At 40.0% G+C, this 20489-nt stretch overlaps 1 protein-coding gene across 1 annotated transcript in view; it reads right to left on the bottom strand.

Annotated features, from left to right (window-relative positions):
* Positions 1 to 249: 249 nt before the first annotated feature.
* Positions 250 to 20489, bottom strand: part of cntnap1 (contactin associated protein 1) — a 22447-nt gene continuing 2207 nt past the window's right edge. Inside the window, exons 2-24 of the mRNA XM_032536692.1 lie at positions 17530 to 17631; positions 16514 to 16707; positions 16071 to 16224; positions 15514 to 15717; positions 14988 to 15172; positions 14598 to 14747; positions 14158 to 14419; positions 13754 to 13903; positions 13483 to 13657; positions 12977 to 13083; positions 12740 to 12862; positions 12212 to 12415; positions 11962 to 12118; positions 11745 to 11872; positions 11468 to 11641; positions 11146 to 11364; positions 10803 to 11042; positions 8396 to 8635; positions 8004 to 8131; positions 7724 to 7817; positions 7085 to 7315; positions 6951 to 6995; positions 250 to 3717 (exon numbers count right to left, since the gene is read on the bottom strand). Coding sequence (XP_032392583.1) covers positions 3518 to 3717; positions 6951 to 6995; positions 7085 to 7315; positions 7724 to 7817; positions 8004 to 8131; positions 8396 to 8635; positions 10803 to 11042; positions 11146 to 11364; positions 11468 to 11641; positions 11745 to 11872; positions 11962 to 12118; positions 12212 to 12415; positions 12740 to 12862; positions 12977 to 13083; positions 13483 to 13657; positions 13754 to 13903; positions 14158 to 14419; positions 14598 to 14747; positions 14988 to 15172; positions 15514 to 15717; positions 16071 to 16224; positions 16514 to 16707; positions 17530 to 17631 — 3866 coding nt within the window. The 3' untranslated portion in view covers positions 250 to 3517. The remainder of the gene's footprint in view (positions 3718 to 6950; positions 6996 to 7084; positions 7316 to 7723; positions 7818 to 8003; positions 8132 to 8395; positions 8636 to 10802; positions 11043 to 11145; positions 11365 to 11467; positions 11642 to 11744; positions 11873 to 11961; positions 12119 to 12211; positions 12416 to 12739; positions 12863 to 12976; positions 13084 to 13482; positions 13658 to 13753; positions 13904 to 14157; positions 14420 to 14597; positions 14748 to 14987; positions 15173 to 15513; positions 15718 to 16070; positions 16225 to 16513; positions 16708 to 17529; positions 17632 to 20489) is intronic.

The raw sequence follows: 20489 nt of genomic DNA, 5'->3' as shown, positions 1-20489 counted from the left end.
TATCTCAAGACACTGTACAGATAGAGTAGGTCTAGACCAATATCTATAATTTACACAGAGCCAATATTTTCCCAGCAGCAACCGTGGTGAAGGAAAACTTCCTTTTAGGCAGAAACCTCGGACAGACCCAGGCTCTTTGTCTCTGTTGCTGCCAGTTTGGACACTAATACAAATATACAGATATACAGATACACAGAAATATGATTTGTAATAATTTTAGCAGTTGGAGTGCAATAACACATTGACAACTTCCTTCAAGCTTCTTTTATTGAGGTGACAGTTTGGCTTTGCCTTGACTTACACAGTAATGGTCATATACAGTGAAAGTATTACAAAACAAAATGGAGCAGACTGAAGAACAGAATAAAAACCTAAATTTCAGTGTGATAACAGATAACAAACTGTAATGATCATTTCTGGTACCTGTTGCAGAAGGATTCAGTTTGATGGTGCAGGGAAGTGGTGTAACCTGCCCACTACTCACTCTGGTGCTTTATCATTAAAATTCATAAATTATATCACTGTTGACAGGATATCTGCAGATTCATATTAAGAATGAAAAGGTCTTGAGGCCTTGAGAAGTATTAAAATCTCTAACAATTTGACATAGAACCCAGAATAGAATTGCATGCAAATTATGATTTTTTGCAACCCCGCATTTAACTTTATACCCCTTTAAATTTGTTTTTGTTTTTTTATTCTGATGTTAATATTAGTTTTGTAGCATTAAGCATTGCACATTTGATGAAAACCCTGTTTGAGATAATACCATCCTTCTGCCATGTACTCCCTCTATAGGCCCTCTATTTATCCACACCCTTGTCTCCATCCTAAGGATGCAGGGAGGAACATTTCAGGGTCAATTCAGCACAGAGTCAATGTGCTTGTAATTTACACCTGATACCCTGATGTACATGGGGAATCCACTCTAAGCCACACCCAGGCCTTGTTTCTGTCTCACTGTACTACTGTTGGTGCACTACAATAAGTGAGTTGGCATCAGTGCACTTTTTTATTTTAATGAGAGTCATCATTTAACATTGGTTATTGTATCTCGGTGGGCAAACTATGAATACACAATACATCTTAAACATCCAGTCAGTCACACATACACACGCTCCAGGGACCACGCATGATTAACTAGTGAGTGGAAATGACGTGACATTGCTAGGCTGAATGTTCATAGTCAACCTACCAATGAATACAGCGAGGTGTATACATTTATATAATACATAAGTCGACTCTTTCCTATTAGGCAACAAAGTATATTTGACACGAGTTTGTTGGCTTGTGCCTAATATGAACTTTGAGTGGTGATTGTCCATTTAACAAAAACACAAACTATTCTATGTGTCAATCACAAATCAACAGTTTCATCTGCTTACTTTTCGGTATCATTTCTCTCATAACAGCATTATTAAAAATATAGCCTGTAAATGCCAGTTTTGGCCAAAACTATACATACACCACAAGTCGTGCCTTTATAGTAATTGCAGTTCTTACATCCGTTCGTTTCACCGTTTATTTTGTCACATGTCACTTTCTCACAGTCCTGCCCATCTGCAACGGAAGAAGCCAACAATGTTGAGGTGTAGGCTATTAGTGCTACAGAGAGCAAGTACTTTACTTTCTTCACCCTGAGCATTCTAAACAGCTACCATAGATTAGTTTACTTTCAGTGCTAAGCAGCCTACAGTAGAACTTATTCAAGCCGGTCTTCACTGTAGTGTCTGCTCATACATTACAGAGTCAGAGGATTTACATTCAAAGCACTCCATTTAACTGTTTTTAACTTGTTTTATGTAAACCATAGGAATAAAAAAATCGCATTATTCATATATTCACGTATACACTCATTACATCCTACTTGCTATTGTGCAGCTGCAAATTAAACATTAACATCATTGGTGGAAAGAAGCTCATATTGTTGCATGATACTGCAAAGTGCGGCCATGCTCTAGCTGATATGTTACAAATGTTTTTTTTCTTCCTTTTTTTCACATACACAATAGTGCTTTAGTATCAAGGAGAGCTGCGGTGATAATGACAGCCTGAAGCTTTGGTTGTACCACACATCAAAAGAAATTTCATCTTGCCATAAAAGAACATTTCATTGGACTATATAGGTAGAATTATCAACTTCCCACTGGAAGCAGCTAAATGAGCAACAGCAGTGATGTTGGCGTGGTTGGCTACTGTCCTGCAGCATTATGCAAAAGTATTTGAGCAGTATGAGTTAGAAGTAAAATATTAGCATTTACACTCTTGTGGTCCACTGTACATATGTTAATGTGTGTGCATGTTTGTTCATATGTTTGCTTCTCCACACGGCCACATGGAGCAGCTGTTTCCTTAAGATGCTTATTATTGGGGAATGGAAGGATTGTGAGATTCTCATGTAATACTGTTCTTAGAAATGTTTGCCGAGTCAAACTCTCTGTAGCACCGAGCTATTGGCAGCTTGACCAATATAAGCAACCAGAAGTAAGACTGAAAAAATAAGGACTTGGATATTTAGGTCACCCTGTCCCTGCTGAGCTTCATCACCTCAACTTTTGTTTTGATGCTGCAGTACACCAACAGCCTGTTATTGTTCACGCCTAGAGGAGTATCTTCACATTATCACACTCTCTTTCTGATGCCCCATAGTTGAGAATGTGTTTGGGAATCTGAGCATACTGTGATAGGCAAAGCTATTATCTACTGACACTATGGCAGTTCTGAACCACTTATGTGTGCCATTCTGTATAGGTAATGCACTGTTATAGGCTGCAATACAACAAATATAAGCATATATACCTTTTACAATCTTTAAATGTATCATCTCAAAGCTTAACATCTCAAAGCTCCATGCTTGTCCAGTGTGTTCTCTCTTCGGTTGGTTGTTTTACTCGTAAACACCAGTTTTGTTAAGGTAATTTGGATTTTTGTTGCACTGGTTAAGTTCACTAGTTCTCAGATGTGTTTAATACTCAAACCCAAGTCTCCATGAGAGATTGTCACCAAAAGGTATATCTTAGATGGCAACACATCTATACAGTAGGATATTGGTAGCTTTTATTGGTCTCAAAATTGATCAGGAAAGAAAAATCAGTCAATAAAAGGGTTAGAATACATTGAACTGATGGTCCAACTGTAACTTAACAAACTTTAAATCCTGATCCCACAGTGTCTAATCTAAACCCTATCTGAATAAGCTATAATGTTACTTCAGATCAAGCTTGCTCAGATGAGGCACTTCAGTATTTCACCCTGCAATACAGTGTGAGACGTGTTGGCTACTCACGCAACATTGGGCTTGATGTGAACTTTTAACCCTTACCAAAATACGTACTACGTAGAGCACCACGGGTCTAATCCCACTTTACCCAGGAAAAGGAACACAAACCAAAATATAAAAAAAGAGAATGAAAGAATTCAAAAACCTAATGCAGGTATCTGTGGTTCTTGTAAGTGCTATTTCCCTCTCCCCAACCCCCAGTTAAACCCCACCCACTGTCCCAAAGGTCCTGTGATGCTAGTCACTCCTGAACTCCTCTTCAATTTCCGGGAGGTACTTTTTTTCTCTCCTCAAGGTCTCAGTCAGAGGCCTGGAGCTGCTGGGGGACTCCAGGTTCTTGGGTTCATTGGTGCGGTAGCTGCCTTTCTGCTGATACGCATAGACGTAGATGCTGTACAGGCCTCCAAAGAGCAGCAGCAGCGCCAGGATCACAATGACTAAAGGATAAAAATAGCACAGTCAGAGATAATCTGCAACACATTGAAGAAAGAGGTGCTTCCAAGAATACTGATGAGGAACAGGCACTGTTTTCTGCCATATTATTACATTGTACCAGCCTGTTGTGTGAATGTAGGTTTGATATTGTTTATAATGACAATAAAATGCCAATGCCAGAACCATCTGAGTCAGGTTTCTACCTTTATTTGACGCCATTTTGATTACTCAGTCTACCATATTATCATTGTCTGTTGTTTGCCTGTATTTCTTGTGTGCTAACTTGCTTGTGTGTGGTTTTTTTTGTTGCTGTTATTGAAAAAATGCTGCTGCTGTAACAACAAAATTTCCCCATTGTGGGACGAATAAAGTATAATCTAATCTAATCTAATCTAATCTAACAGGTAGTCAGTCCAAACTGTTAACACAGCAATGTCTACTGTGACTGAATCCTGCGATTTGTATTTCTTTATTTCTTCGGTGCTTTGTATTTAGTTTGTTCATGCACCTCATATCCCAAAGTCCACCTCTTATTGACGATTGACCACTAATAGTACTTTCTTTTTTATTTTAGTTTCATTCTTTATCATTTTTTTTGTTCAAGTTGATTTGTATAGCACCTTTTCATACAGTACAAATGCAGTTTAAAGGGTTTTCCATGGGGAAAGAAAGCACATTATGTATCAATGGAACAAAAAGTAATGTAAAATGAATATCTAACAGTAATGATAAAAGACAGAAAAACATTTAATGACAATGCTAACTGAATACAAATATCCTGAGTTTGATTATAAATGAACTCTATGTGAGTCTCAGAATACCATATTAGCTATTCCATATCTTTGGTTTATAAATATTGAATGCAATCTCTCTTTAGCTCTCAGGACATGGAGAAGATTGGTGGCTTTTTGACCTGAGAGGTCTGCTGGGTTTGTAAATCAAGAGCATTATCTGATATATTCTGTGGAGCAAAGCCTTATACACCAGCAGGAGGATGGAGATATTTTCCAAATGCTAATTATATTATTGTCAAAGAGGAAGTCAGCTTCCAAAAGGACTGTTAGATTTATAATGTGGTCACTTGTTTTATAAAACTGTGACTCTGAGTATTCTCAAACAGTTGCTTGTAAGCCTCGGCACCTACGACCAGAATTATTGTTTAGTAGATCAAGCTTTTAATTCACAACAAAATTTTCAGACTTCAGCCCTTGTGTAGTTGTAAAGTGCTTATATTACCGGTATGCTCATTTTCAGGTTCATAATTGTATTTAGAGGTTATATCAGAATAGGTTTACATGGTTTAATTTTCAAAAAACAACATATTTTTGTTGTACGGCAGATTGCTGCAGGTTTTCTTTTCACCCTGTGTGTTGAGCTCTCTGTTTTAGCTACAGAGTGAGGCATCCCACTTCTGTATCATCTTTGTTGGGAGTCACACGTGTGCAGTAGCTAGGTTAGGACTGCTAGCCAATCAGAAGCAGAGAATGAGGGCGTGCTATGCTAGCAGCTAGGCAGGCGTTATAACTTATGTTACAAAGTGACGTATGGTCATCACGGAAGTAAAAGCTGGACTGCAATAGAGCTGTTTGGAGCCGTTTGTGAACAGGGTTTCCTGTTGGAGATGGTAAGTCGCTTTGGGGTGGACTTTAGGACAAACAACATATATAACACAACAAAGGAAAGGGAAAAGGCCAAAAAGCATATTATGAGCACTTTAATGTTCCCCCTTGCGTTTGCTTGAGTTTCCTGTCACAGTCTAAAGATATGCAGGTCAGCTGAACTGGAGATACTAAATTGCCTGTAGGAGTGTGTTTGTTTTTCAGTCAGTGTGTTCACTATGTAATGGACTGGCCGAATGTCGACAGCGTCTCCCAGCCTTTCTGCCAATACATGCTAGGAAAGGCCTCAGTCCCTCAGGGTCATACCCTTAATAAATGGATATAGAGAACGGCTTGGTGCTGTTGAAAATATTTACTGCACCCAACACACAGCTTAGAGAAGCAAGAAAAGCAAGAATTGTATTTAAAGTGATGTTACATCCGGACAAATTAAGGAAATGTTTGTCTTTGATATCGTTTCAAATGACTTTGTTGACCAAAAATGACCAGCAGTTTTGTTTTGTCAAGTACATATAAAACAAGTGGAGCAATTTCTCAGTCATAACCATTTTATACTGAGCAGTATATCAGACAGGGATGATGTCTGATAACCGGGGGGGGGTCATTGTTGGAATGATTGAAAGGAGCCCCAATCTTTAATGACATGCGGATGTACTGCATTAGCATAATACCTCTAAATCTGAATGATCTATGGAACTGAAGCATCTATCAATGATAAACAGTAAGCTGGGCCCATGCAGACTAAATATAGTTGATCCGGTGAAGGTCTCAGACAGGGATGGAGTTTAATCCTGAGACTCCAGCCTCTCCTGCTCATCAGAGAGACCTACTCTAATTTTGTCTGCCATCTGTAATACTGTGCTGAAAACCTCTCATCTGGTCTCACCACTTCTCTTGTAACAGGGTGAGTAATGGGGGATTAAATAGGTAAAAAAAGTACATTAAATATTGATGTTTTCCAGAAATCCATATATATATATATATATATATATATAGGCTCAGTTTCACACTTTTGTACTAATGTGTGTGTGACAGATACAAATTGTGTTATTTATATATATATATATATATATATATATATATATATATATATATATATATATATATTCACTCTATTGTTTGATATAAAAATGATGAATTACAGCTGGGTGAATTAACATAATATCTATGATGAAACATTTACTAACATTACTAACTGTCTCATAGCATTTGTCACTGCCCGATGTGAGTCGAGTGCAGATTTAAGTCGTGCATATTAGCGACCCTAATAATGTCTGCCTTTTGTATGTTTTTTTTTTTTTAATTTTGTCCCAGATATAATACATTTGAGACTGAAGTCAGATGCTTGAAAAACTACTCAAAAGCCCACGCTGACAACCCTGCTCTAATTACGGATTAGAGGATTTTAGGAAAAAATAAATGAAAAATTCAAACTGCTGATTTGTGTCATCTGGAAGAGGAGGGAAACAGTGAGTAAAACAGAAATGAGGGAGGGAAATGGCGATCTTATTTTTTAATAGCAGCAATTCAGTAACAAGGCAGATATGCCGTATTTGTGTGGACAGGGCAATATTTCATCAGACAGTTTTAAAGAGTAGAAAAATAAATAATTGTACCTGTTATCCAAAACAGACCTAGGTCATCATGGATATAAAAATATTCTGAAAGAGAGAGGTACACAAATAAGTAGATGAACAGAAAATAATATTCTTTTTTTTTTACTGATGCATGATGGGACATGTAAACTCACCTATAGTGGTGAACCAGGGGTCTACTTCCCATGGTACATAGCCCAGGATGGGAGGGAAAGCACCACAGTTGGACTCAGACACGTAGCCTTGTGTTGTTACTGGAGGGTTTGTTTCATTTGGACGGAATAAGGCCTTTAAGGGGGCGTAGACATTGTATCTCACCCCAGATATACAGCCTATAAAGCCGGGAGCATTATGCCTCTGGATCTCATAGTCAATGTCACCAACCTCTGAAAGAGCAGATGGAAAAAATTTAATTTAAATACAGTTCCATTACTTAAAATAATCAATGTATTAAAGGTCCCGTGGCCGGACAATTTCACTTTATGAAGATTTTTAACATTAATATGCATTTCCACAGCCTGCTTATGGTCCCCCAGTGGCTAGAAATGCTGATAGGTGTAAACCGAGCCTTGGGTATCCTGCTCTGCCTTTGAGAAAATGAAAGCTCAGATGGGCTGATCTGGGATCTTGCTCCTTATTTATAAGGCACAAGGTTACCTCCCCTTTCTCTGCTTTCCCCGCCAAGAGAATATGGCCCGCCCATGAGAGACAGAGAGAGAGACATCATGGCTTTCAAACAAGCAAAGTTGCAGTTGGTTGAGGCCACACCTCCACCCTCCAAATTAGATATTTACCCATTACTCTGCCCAGGAACATGGACTTTGGAGAGTCAAATCTGGCGTCCTCCACTAAGGTTATCTTTTCTACTATGGGCTCCATGTAGTCCACCTGTGGGCAAAATCAAGGGTTTTGTTACTTTTAGAGCAACGCTAGCTGTTTTCCCATTTCCAGTCTTTGTGCTTAGCTAAGGTGGGTGCACAACAGTCTGTGATTTTTCCAGGAATAATGCATAATTTCTTAGAACCATAAACCACAGATCAGGATTGACACAATGACAGCAGTAGTAGCATGAACCTGTGTTTTGATGGTTCTGTTGTGTCTGGTTATGTTGACATAGTGGGGGTATCCATCCGCCAGGTTTCGATGAGTCAACTGGTACTTGTGTGTTATGAGCCCTAGCTTATACCTCAGATCCACACTACCTACAGCAAGAAAGGAAACAAAACACATTAATGCCATCTAGTCTTTTGATAAACAACTGTATTAGGCATTAGGCATTAGGCCTACATCAACTCCTGAGGTAGTTTTGTGAGAGTCTATAATCTATGAATGCACTACTAATTAATCTAAACTAATCAATCTGCTGCACTAAATATGCAATCCTACTTTTAAAAAACTCCAGCTTTTACATTCTCAGACAACTTTCTGACAACGGTTCTCAGACAACAATTCTGAGCTTCTCCTACCGTCAGTCTTGAGGATGATAGCAATGTAGTCTTGGACAAAGGAGCTGATGTAGAGCAACACAGCTGGCGTGTGAACCGTACTGAAACTGAACTCTATGTCATCTGCTGTGTCGTTGTAGCCCAGGCTGAAGTTGTCGTAATGCGGGTCAATCCAGTTGGCCCATGCTGCTTCGTCTGATATAGGCTTCTTTCGTATGTTGTATCTCAGCCACGAGCCAATCTCAAAGTGTGCTCCGATGTCTTCAGAAAAGAACATTGTGGAATTAGATATCTGTTGCAAAGTACTGATGATATCAGTTGCTACATGTGAAGGTTTTGTCAGGGCTCTTGCTTAACATGTACACTGTAAACCCAGATGAATGTATAATTATTTAACTTTTTAGTGGTCACTATTCTTTCATGTTTTGTTAAAACCCACATTCATTACTAAATCACATTAGTTGTTTGTAATAATCACCTTAGGTATGCAGTCCACAGATTATGCTAAGCAGAGATAACTATAGATGTTAAGTTTCTGTATGGGAGAGGTGGGGTCATTTAAGCTGTTTTGCACTGAAGCAATGCAAAGACTCATGGGAATAACAAATTCTGATGGTTTCTGTCCCAGTTAAAGTGTGTTTTAATAATTTTCTGGTGAGGTTTTTGGTGTGCATTTGTGTTATCTGTGTTTTAGTTTTGTATGGTCGATTCAGTGTTTATGTTTATTTACATTTGTTGATGCACCATGACTGAGACCCAGGGTGAACGATGTGTAGCATCTGGGTGGCATTAGTGCGTGAATGCACACAGATTGGAAATTGTACATCTGTCTTCTGGTGAGTGAATTTTCTGAAGAGCAGTTTATTTAGCGATTACCTTGTGAAATCTGTGTTGTTGATATATGTTTAGTTAGAAAGTGTTTATTGGATAGGTTGTTTTGGGATTTAGATTATCATAAAGGAAATACTATTATTAATGTAAGGTAATGTTTCCTTCAGTTTGTTACAAGTGGCCTTATGGTTAATATTTGTACTGTTTCTTTGCATGTCAGCAGCTGTAGTGTGTAGTTTCTTAGCCTGAATGCCAGCTGAATTCAGCCCACCCGCAACATTTAAGGTTTAGGAACTTGTGGAGCAACTATGCTCGAACAAGAGCTGGGAGGACCAATCAACTTGTCAGGTCAGGCTTTATACAATGATGGAAAGATGATGAACTGCAATGTAATGATGAACACGAGCAGACCCGTGGGACTGCCCCACGCATGCTCATAAAATAGTTCTCCTAAGATCCTGTAGCTATAGATTTAGCTAATGATTGTAATTCACCATGTGATCTATTGATCCATCTATGGTATTATCTTATGATACATCCAAAGGATGTATGAATGCTGTAAAGCCTGTAATGTGGACATTAGCGTTTTGGAAACTACTGGCTAACATTAGCGGTAGCTAGCAGTTGAGATCTGTTGACAACTATGTGTCGCTCAACACACATCCCATACTCCGTTGCTCTGATTGGTTGTAGGTCTATCCAATTGAGTGCAGAGGCATTTTCGGTTGAAACACGCCCCATAATCACAGCCCAATGGAGCAATATCCAACTCATATTCTGACTAGAATCTGAGTAGGACGACTTCAGGCTAGTAGTTTCAGTCTCCCCCATGAAAAATTCTTTGTAACAAAACTTGTGGAGCGTCGAAATGATACAAGCCTTCCGTGATAGCACCCCACCCGCCACCCCTCCTTAACGCAGTTGCTATTAACCAACAAGGACACAGAGGATTAAAGATACATGATGGACTCTTCACAAGTCGTAATTATCTTCACTCAATTTTGATGAGAAATACAGAGAGAGTTTTGTGGCGCTGATTTTCTTATTTAGCTTTGAATCAAATCATTTGGCGATAGCTTGAATGTACGTTCTTAAAATTACAAAAAAGTTACGCACTAAAGCTTTAACTTAACATGCTTATTTTGGACAACATGATTCCAGAAAAAAATGTCCTTATGTTTACTTATCATTTTTAGGTCATAACTATTGTAACTAACTGTAAACTTGATTTGTCTACTGCAGTGCTTCTCGAATGGGGGTACTTTGGAGCACTGCAGGGTGTACAGGAGATTTCTTTAAATATGTTTTAAAAATATTAGTCATGCATAATTTCCTAAAAAATGTACTATAATAATAAATTAAATGAGTCATGGATTTTAAACATATGAAGTAGCATTTTAGTGTTTTTCAGTTACAAAGTTGTTGTTTAGTCAATCAGGCAGTGGTGGTGCAGTGCAGTAATTTACCTCTTTATATAGTCTTTTTTTTTTTGCTCAGGGAGTTTCACCTTGTGTCAAAACTTAGATGGTTTAAGGCAGCGGTTTCCCACACAAATTTCTAGTAAAGTCAAGTAAATCGGAATAACAGTAAAACTCACCTTTATGGCAGTAGAAACCATCAAAAGCTGTATTGTTACAGTCACAGGTGTAGCAAGCATAGCCTTCAATACACTGGCCGCCGTTTCGGCATGGTATGGTAGCATTGAGACATTCTCCAGTGCAGTTCCTCCTTATACCCTGTTCTTCATTTACTTTCCCCTCTAAATCAAGAGGAACGCCGTTCATCCGCAACCCTCGAAGACACCCCAAGAAAGGTCTCAGGGTGCGGTTGGCTGCACCTAATACACAGAATACTTTTATCAGTGGTTATTCATATTTTCTTAATGTTTAGAGAGGATACATTAAGTGCACTGTATGTCATGTTCAGCTCAGGCAACCTACCTACTAGGACAGGATGCGTAAACTTCATGGTGACGAAAGTCTGACCTGGAAAACGTGTGACAGCCCAAGGCTGATAATCAACCTTGATGCGGGCCAGCTTCACATTAAGCTCAGCCTGAACAAAGTGCCACTCATTGTCATTGAGTGGCACCGGTGAGCGTAGAGTCACATTAAGGATGCCATCACCAACCATAAATATAAACGCAAGGTTATGGGTGGCTGAATGAGAAAAGAAGACATAGAAACAAAAAATTGCAGTAATTATTAGATGCATCTTTCAGTTGCATGAGGTGAATAGCTCCCTGCTAGCAGATCAACTCACTATTCAGCTCTATTCGTATGAAGTTTCGAAGTTGGTCATCAGAGTTCTCCAAGAAGACGCCATGGTCACGATAGGTTTTGAAGTGGAAGGAGATGTCAGCGCTGGTGCCTGGCCTGAAGGTGGGGAAGGTTATGTAGGTGGGCTTGGTGAAGGCTATGGTGTTCCAGATGTTTCCTGTGAAAAACATTGACATTGAACAACAACAAAAAACAAGTCTCAAGTCTTCAGCAAAGCTGAACATCACTGTGTGAGCACAACCAATAATATATAAGCTTACTGTCGCCGTGGCAGCGGAGGGGCCCAACGGTAAATTGTGCTTCTGAGCCAGTCCTGTTGGTGTCCCCAACTACCACCTTCTTCACAGGCAGATGGTCTCTAAAGTCCAAGTAGCCTTTATCTGAGTACCTGAAAAGCCACAGTGGAGATGTAAGACTTCATCGTCAGTGTCACAGATCAAAGCTAAACCTGCACAATGAACAGTATCCCTCGCTCACCATTGTCTATAGTCAGCATCACAGTTACATTGGAACTTGGGATCGGTGCAAGTTTGGTTGATAGCGCAGCCACACATTTGGACCTCTCTGAATGTTCCACCCCAGTAATAGTGACTCTCATTGTTGCGACCAATCCAGTAACCAAAAGGTCTTCCATCTATTTTGATGAAGAAATGGTGTGTTAGTTTACTTTTGTTCTTGTTTTCCATGAGCACACAACCAAATTAATAAACGGACTAATCCCACTTACTGGGGGTGTTAAGGAGACGGGATTTGTAGCAGGAGTAGTCGATCCACTGCTCACAGTACACAGAGGTGTTGGCTAGAGCAGTGACTTCATCCCAGGAGGCGTTCCAGTAGTTGACATCTCCTACATAGGGCCGGTCTATTGAACTCCCAGTCACCTTGGTACCGTCCACACGGTCATTCAGAATCACTGTCCAAGCTTTATATGCTGTGACAGATATAGGTCATAGTGATTAAAAGAAGGAGGGAATATCAATCTAGAAAGAATGAAAAGCAATTGGCTTTCTTATAAGAATGTGAACAGAAAGGTTAGAAATAGAAAATGCACATTTTGCTAGCACACACAACAGCTAGACCTATCTTGTTTTTTAAACTCTTTTAATATCCGATGAAATTTCAGTACACATTTCTCAAAACAGGAACGCAATAACCTGACCCTCCAACTTTTCATTAACAACCCAAAAGAGGATCCAGCAAACACTGAACACAGTGCTAATAAAGCTGTTTTTTTATAAGTGACAAGATTACTTACATTTCATTTTGCAGTACACTTGAAATGGTTTCAGCGGTCCACTGAGATCAGGATCGATGGTGTAGTTTCCAGACCAATACTTGCCACTGAGTCTGTAAGCCTCGCATGACTCTTTATAAACCGCTGTTCGAGAAGGGAGATGATCAATTTGTTATAATTAGTACAAAATATAGTACGGGTCAAATGTAATCTAAAGAGATACTTATTACAATGATGGGATTGTCAGCCAGCACTTACACATGTGACACACTTCTCCTTTATAGCCCGTGTTCTCACACAGACAGATAAAGTCATCCCAGGACTGGATGCATCTGCCTTCATGTTCACATGGATTTGGATTACATCTATAAACAAAAATGTTTAGTGTGTCATTTTCTTTCTTTCTCAATTTTCTCTGTTTATTGTTTCTTTTTCTTTGGTTTAGGAAGTGAACTTTACCATGAGATGATGACATCACTCTAATGATTAACAAGTCAGTGCCAGATGCTTCACTAACATTTTGAATGAGATCACATTACTTGACAACGCCATAAAAGAGCCAAGACCATAATTCCTATAGTTCTGAAAAGGAATCATTATGGGAATGTGTGTATTTTATAGTTTGATAAGGATACATGATGTGTAACTTTACAAGTCAAATAACATAATCAGATAGTTTTGTCTGTTTCCTTATGCAATTACACTTCTATTAATGAAATGATATGTTTTATGCTACATATTGTAAATTAGGTGATATTTCCAACCTGTCAGTGATGCCACAGGTGCCCAACAACAGCTCAGCATAGCGCCCCCATTGTCGTTGCAGAATAATGTCAATATCAAGCTGTTCGTTGTCAATGAAGATATGTTGCATGCAACCATGAAAGCGGTTCAGCTTAGTCTCGCACTTCCTTATTGTGTTATTGGTTTTCGGACAACCTGGGCACAGGGAAGTAAATGTATGAATTGGACAGTACAGATTTGTAATAGTAGAATTCAGGAGTTCTCAACAATTGTTTTAAGTCATCCCTTCACCTCCAAAAAAGTAGCGGTCTCCTGTCCGAATTGTGAAAGGGTTGGTGATCTTTAGTGGAGAGCCCTCCTCCTCATCAATTGTGAGAGTCAGCAGGCTGTCTCTGGCTGCCAAATCCACTGAATGCCAGTAACCATCATTTAGCCGGTATCCTAGAGATTGGAGAAATGCCCGTCATGCTATTGTACGTTTCTACAATCAGATTCAGTATAGAGATCAGATGCACCCATTGCTTCAAAAAAGATTATGAATTTCTTGTAGGAAATCTGCCACCTATATCACCATAACTGCATGTGAAGGAAAAGCTTGACAGGCATAGCAACCCGAACTAAGGGGTGGTGCTTAGCAAACTGTCGATAACATGAAGCATTTGGCATCATATGTTAAAAAATCAGCATGAGCCCACCTGCAGCAAACTGGAGTTTCTTCTTCCCAGGCTGGAATATAGTGACGTTGATCTGTCCCTCGCTTAGGCCCAGCTCAAGGGCACCCAGGTCATCAGCAAATCGCGTGAACATTAGCAGCCCTGTGTAGTCCCATGAGCGAAACTTAAACTTCACGAACATACGTGGCCTCCTAAAGAAGCCTGGCACCTGCAGGTAGTTGTTGGGTCCAGCAAAAGTCATCGGTTTGAGCAGAATGTCCCTGCAGGCATAATGCATCTTTTTCTGAAGGGAAGAAAGAGAAATCAGACCTCAGTTATGGTGAAAAACATTTCCACTGATTGTTATTGTATTGTCAGCATGGCACAGATAAAGTTGTTTAAATGTTGTTTAATTACAATGGATGGTGACCAATAGTAACAGTGTACTAGAATGCACCATAATGGTTTGTATAAAGCCCTACCTTTCGTGGGATTCGGATGTCAGGTTCATCTCTCTGAGCCTTATCAATGATGTTGATGCCATTGATGAAGACATTCTCTAGGCAGCCCCGGAAATTTGGTGTACTGGGCAGGTGAGGAATATTTTGCTCTATGACACCACCTACATACAACTAAGAGAAGGGAATGAAGGCCATCATTCATCATTATTTACCAGAAAATAAAGGCATACATTCATATTTTAATAACTGAGTTTAGAAGTTGCCTTCAAGTTGTAAGCGAAATGCAATTAGAAGTATCCTCATAAGAAGCATCAGAGAATGTATTCAGCATACAGCTAAGTTATCTTTTCCTTTAATTATCACAGCTTTCAGTTTATATTTAATTATGTAATACAAATACATATGAAGTACCTGCGTATCCAGATCCAGGTGTGTAAACTCTCCTTTACAGATGGCTGTGACTGTGTGACTGTCCACTGTGAAGTTCACCTGTCGACCATAGCGCTTGATGGTGACATAGTGCCAGTGTAGATTATCAAGAAGGCTGCCAGCAGTTAGTGTAGTCCGGCCATCAACTTTGTGTATTACACTGCTTCCTGAAAAACAGAGGGCAAGGACAGGGGGGATTAAACATGAAAACCAATCAGCTCAAATCAGCTCTAAGTAATGTAACACAGAGAGAAAATGCTAAGCGGCAGGTCTCCAGTCAACAATCTAACCAGCTATATTAAAATCTCTAACCCCAGACAGTTCAGCTTTTTGTCAGTATCGAGAAAAGCCCATTTCTTTATGAGATAAATGCTATGGTCACAAATGCCAATATTTTATTCACCCATAACTCTACAACATGATCCTGTAGGAACCTGTAGGCATAATAAAAACAATGTCAACTATATTTATCTATATTTATTTATTTAACAAACAACTCAGGCTGTACCTAGGCTGATGTGCAGATAAAGGCGGCCTCTCTTCAGCTCCAAGGTGAACAGGTCTCCTTGAATTCCCTCACTGTGTAACAGCAGACCATCCTGCTCCAGAGTCTTAAAGTTTACGGCGATGTGGTCTTGCAGTGTACGCGACCTCTTCTCTGGGTACATGTAGACCACTGAGTCATCCCCGTTGTACTGTAGCACATAAGAATCTGCAGACAAAATTTCAAAATGTATTTCTGAAATCCCTACAAAGGATGTGACATGCATTTTAGGATGAAGTCTAATGTAGCATTTTTTGAGAGTTGTAAGGATTATCTTGGTAAATGCTGCATGGCAAATTTCCTGGAACTCGTCAGATGTGTTTGCATTCAGCTAGAGTTTGATGTTCCTGAGCATGAATCAAGTAATACTGCGCTTAGTCATCTAATAACTAGGAACAAATTGTAGCATATTTAGAATTAGTGAGATATTATTAAATGATTAAGCACTAGGATTGTTGAATTTCCCTGGACGTGAATCAGAGACAGTAAATCTCTGGTTAGCGTCCATCAGTCATTTTTACCATAAGCGCAGCCAAACAGCTCCAGCCTCACACCGATCTTCCCTCCATTCTCTGTGTTCCACGCCAGAGGCAGCAGCCGTATGTGTTTAGCAGTAAACGCGTAATGGAAGACATTCCTCTTTATCTGATAATAATTCCAGTTTGCAGGCAGCGTCTGCAAACAAATGAAGGAGAGAAATAGGGAAAAGAGTTATTGAGACACTGCAATGGTGTTAAGGCCTTATTAAGGGACTGGAGATGAACTGATGATGAGATTAGCTTTGTCAGTGTTGAGAGCAATAATATGCTGTGCCGTCTTTGTTTCAGTGCCAGTGACAATGAATTTAATAGAACACCCATTTACTGGAGAATCGCCTGTAAAGATTACATTTGACTATACTCCTCGCCTCATCCCTGTTATGGCCCTCATCCCACCTAAATCAGACGGTATCAGTGACACCTACAGAGTTTCCTCCATCCATGATGTACGGTGTCCAGGAGTCTGGTCGGTCTCCATAGAGCAGTGTGTACTTGGTGATCCAGTCATAGGAATTAAATGTCCCCTGGGTGGCAATGGCCACCAGTCGATATTTCCTGCCCAGGTCTACCTGCAGCCATGGCTGTCTGTCCCTGGGGGACGGGGACCAGCCACTGCTGCCTGAGGAGGAGAAAGAGAAAGAGCGTTGTTTGACTAGAGGGGGTCACAGACACAGTTTGACTGGGATGAAATCATGTCCAAAGCAATTGTGATATCAACTGAATTATTAATTTATGGCAGCCATTTTAAACTTCTGTTAAATTTGGGGTGGAGAACTTGAATGAGCTGGTAAAGTTCAGCTACTGTACTGTTTGTTTGTTTGTCTGGGATTGGACAACGGTTTAGTATTTTGCAGTTGACACCTTTTATACGATTAATTTTTTTAGCTAATTGTAGCCCATTAGTCATAGTGTAGGCCTCTATCTGTTGGCTAAGCAAATTCCCACAGTCGCTTTGATTGTTCCTAGTTTTTGTAATCTGAGGTGCTTATTTCTGTACTGAAGTGACAGTAGATCATATACACCATCACACTGACATATCTCCATTTAGTTCATGTATAGGTACTGAGCATGTGTGTGTGATTCAGGCCTGTGTGTAATGTGTTTAATAACTTTTGTAATTGTAATTTCCCCTTGCAGGATTAATAAAGTATAGATTATTATTACATAGTGTTTATGATCCCTTAAGATTTTGAGGAGTCTCCACCTGTGCCATTCGGATACTGCAGTATCTGGAAGTTGTTGTTGTTTGCCCCAATGTGAATAACCCTTTGTTACGATGGGCATTAGAACTGTAAAACAAAGGTGGAACCAATAACATTAATGCTCCTCCACACCGAAATGCACCCGACTTGTTATATTAGTTAGATTCGTTAAAACTGCCATGAGAAAAGTCTGTAGAGTGAAGTGTTTTAAAAACATGGATGATCTCAACACTACTTACCATACAATTTGGCAAAATTGGCAGAGTAAAGAAAGTTGTATCTGGAGGAAGCCAGGAAGGAAGAGGCATAAAGCCCAGAGATCAGCGGATCAACGCATTCTCCTGCAGTGAAAATCAGGATGACACCAAGGTCAGGAGTTATTAAACCTCATCATTATGCAGCTTGGACACATTACTTTCACAATGATACAGTTGGGCAACCAAATACTGGCACATCTGTGCAGCTTGATAGGAAAAAATAGAAGTTTAATGAGAGGCTAGTGTATGCTCCATTAGACATAAAATACAAAGGTGGTCGGATCAGTCCAATTAAATTCAAAGCACAGCACAAATACATTTAGATTTCTGCTGGAAAAGGTATACAGATAGTAAGGTCACAGATTCATATTCCACAGTCGAAAACAGTCCTTTAATAGCCTGCTTATAAGGTGGTAGACCAAGACTTATAAATCTAACTGTCCTGACATCTACTCTGAGCGTGCATCATCTTTGCATCTTCATTTCTTCACAATATGGGTGGGACGAGCGGTGAAATATGAGACTGACAGCTACTGATTATGCACGCTATCTCTGACATAAACTACTGTGAATGGCATGAGGTTACGCAACACCCCCTTACGATTATAAACGAGGTCTGGTCTTGTGCTTTTTGGTGTTGCAGAGGCAGAATAAAAATGTTGCTGCGTCACATGACTGTGGCTGTGTGTACGTGCCTGTGTAATTTCTTGAAAGAAGTACTTGCAGTTTAATGGGTAGGGAAGTCCCAGGCTAACTGAGAACGTCTCTTTGTCATGTTGCGTTGCTATTCTGTATGTGGTTATGAGACAGATAGGACCATCACCCATCTGCTCGGACTCGCTCCCCAAGCCACGGCTATTTAAACTGACCATAATTCTACCTAATCTTGCTTGTGTCACTGCTGAGGATATATGTGGGATGCCCTCACCTCTAGCTGCAAGAGAAAAACCGGCCTATTTTAAGTGCCAAAGTATGTTCTTTAACAGTCCCAAAGAAATAATTTAAATAGGTTAAAAACTATAGATGGATTGAGTTTTACTTGAATATGAAGGTAGGCAGAAACAAAGAAATTAGTTTTAATCTCAGTGTGCGCAGGACCAACTAATCTAAAATAAAATAAAAAATAAGGTAAATGGAAGTATTTCCAATCTCTTCTTCCCTTCTTATCAGAATAATCTTCTCTAAAATTCTGGAGTTGTTAACTTAACAAAAGTTCTGGCATTGTAATTCCTGTTCTTACAATTACAAAGGTCATGAAGCAAAGGAGAAAAGTCATTAGAAAGTGGCTAGAAACAGATGCCGTTAGCAGAAATAGTATGCAGGCTGCAGGTGAGAGCAAGATGAGAAAGGGTGCTGCATTGAGTCACATTTTAAATAACTTTGTCAAAGAGCAGAAGGCTGAGTGATCACAGCAAATTCTGCAAAACTTAGGAAGTAGAGAGCTTCATCCACTGCCTGACACTTGAAACATCTGTGAGTGATGACAGCACGAATACACCATTTTCTGCCTTATCTGGTAATACTGACTTTGTCACATGAGCACCAGTTCTATCACATGTCATGCAAGGACACACTGCACATTCAGGTGGAGCAATGTGCTGAGCAAGTGAAATGTGACCTTGACTTTCTGCCACTGAGTGCCTCTCTTAGAGGCTTTCTCACCATCCTTATCATACAGAATTCCCTGCTATGTTGCAGATGATCGATAACAGATCTCTGCTGCGTCGCTCCATTACTAGACTGCAGCGCCATTTCAAATGATACACTGCTCAAATTGTTATTCAAACAAACATATTTTAAAGAGTGGTGCTGCAGTTAGACAGGCAAAGCTCACTTGCTACCAATAGCTCAAGGTGTATTGATTAGTTTAATTCTTAATTTAGTAGTAGGAGGAGAGTTAGACTTTCAATGAAGAGAGCAGCTCCATCCCAGCCAACAGCAGGTTAACCCAGGCCATTTTGCTCCTCCTTATGACAAGACTGCCACGCATGCTTCGTTTCCCTCACTCTGAGTCCTCTCACTTTTTATCTCCATTCCAACTCTGAAAATCATCCACTTTTTCTTGCTCTCACTGCGTCCCATTACCTCATACTCTCTCTGATCATCTTGTCATTTTTTTTACTTTTGCTCTCTGCCTCTCTCTCTCCAAGTGGGCGTTGTCGTGATGCAGTAGCTAACGTGTACCTGAAGCCTATGCAGAGCATCCAGTCACCAGGTTTTCACCCCTCTCCTTGTGATCCTGCTTTCCCCCCTCCCTTCTCTGCACCACACAGAGTCGTCGCTTTCTCTATTCATCACTTAGGGAGTGGGGAACAGTTTGGTTGTGTAAAGCTCTAGCACCATGCTTGCTGAATCATCAGTTTGCTGTAAGGGTAGGCTGGTCTGTCTAGGCTGACACATCATTACTGCTGGTTACATACAGTATGCAAAGAGTGGCCTCCTCTGCCTTTCTCCAGCCTGTGATGCATGACTGCTGAGGATTCAGACAGCAAACCCTGTATGTACGCTGATGTCAACTGAATGCATATTACCACCAACAATATATCAAAAAACTGCTGCATAAACTGCAACAGAACAACACATAGAGGTAGTAAAGTATAGCATGCTCTGTTAAAGGGTTTTTTATAAATCATTCATACCCTGGCAGGCATCGCAGTGGGTGGTGTCTGACTACTGCCAGAGATAAAGACCAAAACCATGAAGCACATCAGAATCAAACTGTCTCCTGCTGCCCAGGCTGCTGAACCTTGACAGAATGCACAAATCATAAACTTGAGATTGATGCATATGCATCACAGCCTCTTAAATAAAAGACACACCTTACTAAGTGAGTATCGGCCTCACCCTACCCTGTCTCTCTGTGCTCTGGGATCCGAGGCTCCATTTTAATCTAGCAGAGCTCGGTTTTGCATTTCCACAAAGCAGATATACAGACGGCCTGG

Source organism: Etheostoma spectabile, chromosome 15 (genome assembly GCF_008692095.1).
Source record: "Etheostoma spectabile isolate EspeVRDwgs_2016 chromosome 15, UIUC_Espe_1.0, whole genome shotgun sequence".
Taxonomy (NCBI): Eukaryota; Metazoa; Chordata; class Actinopteri; order Perciformes; family Percidae; genus Etheostoma; species Etheostoma spectabile.
The sequence above is the reverse complement of the archived record's forward strand: the minus strand, read 5'-3'. Positions and strand labels throughout refer to the sequence as shown.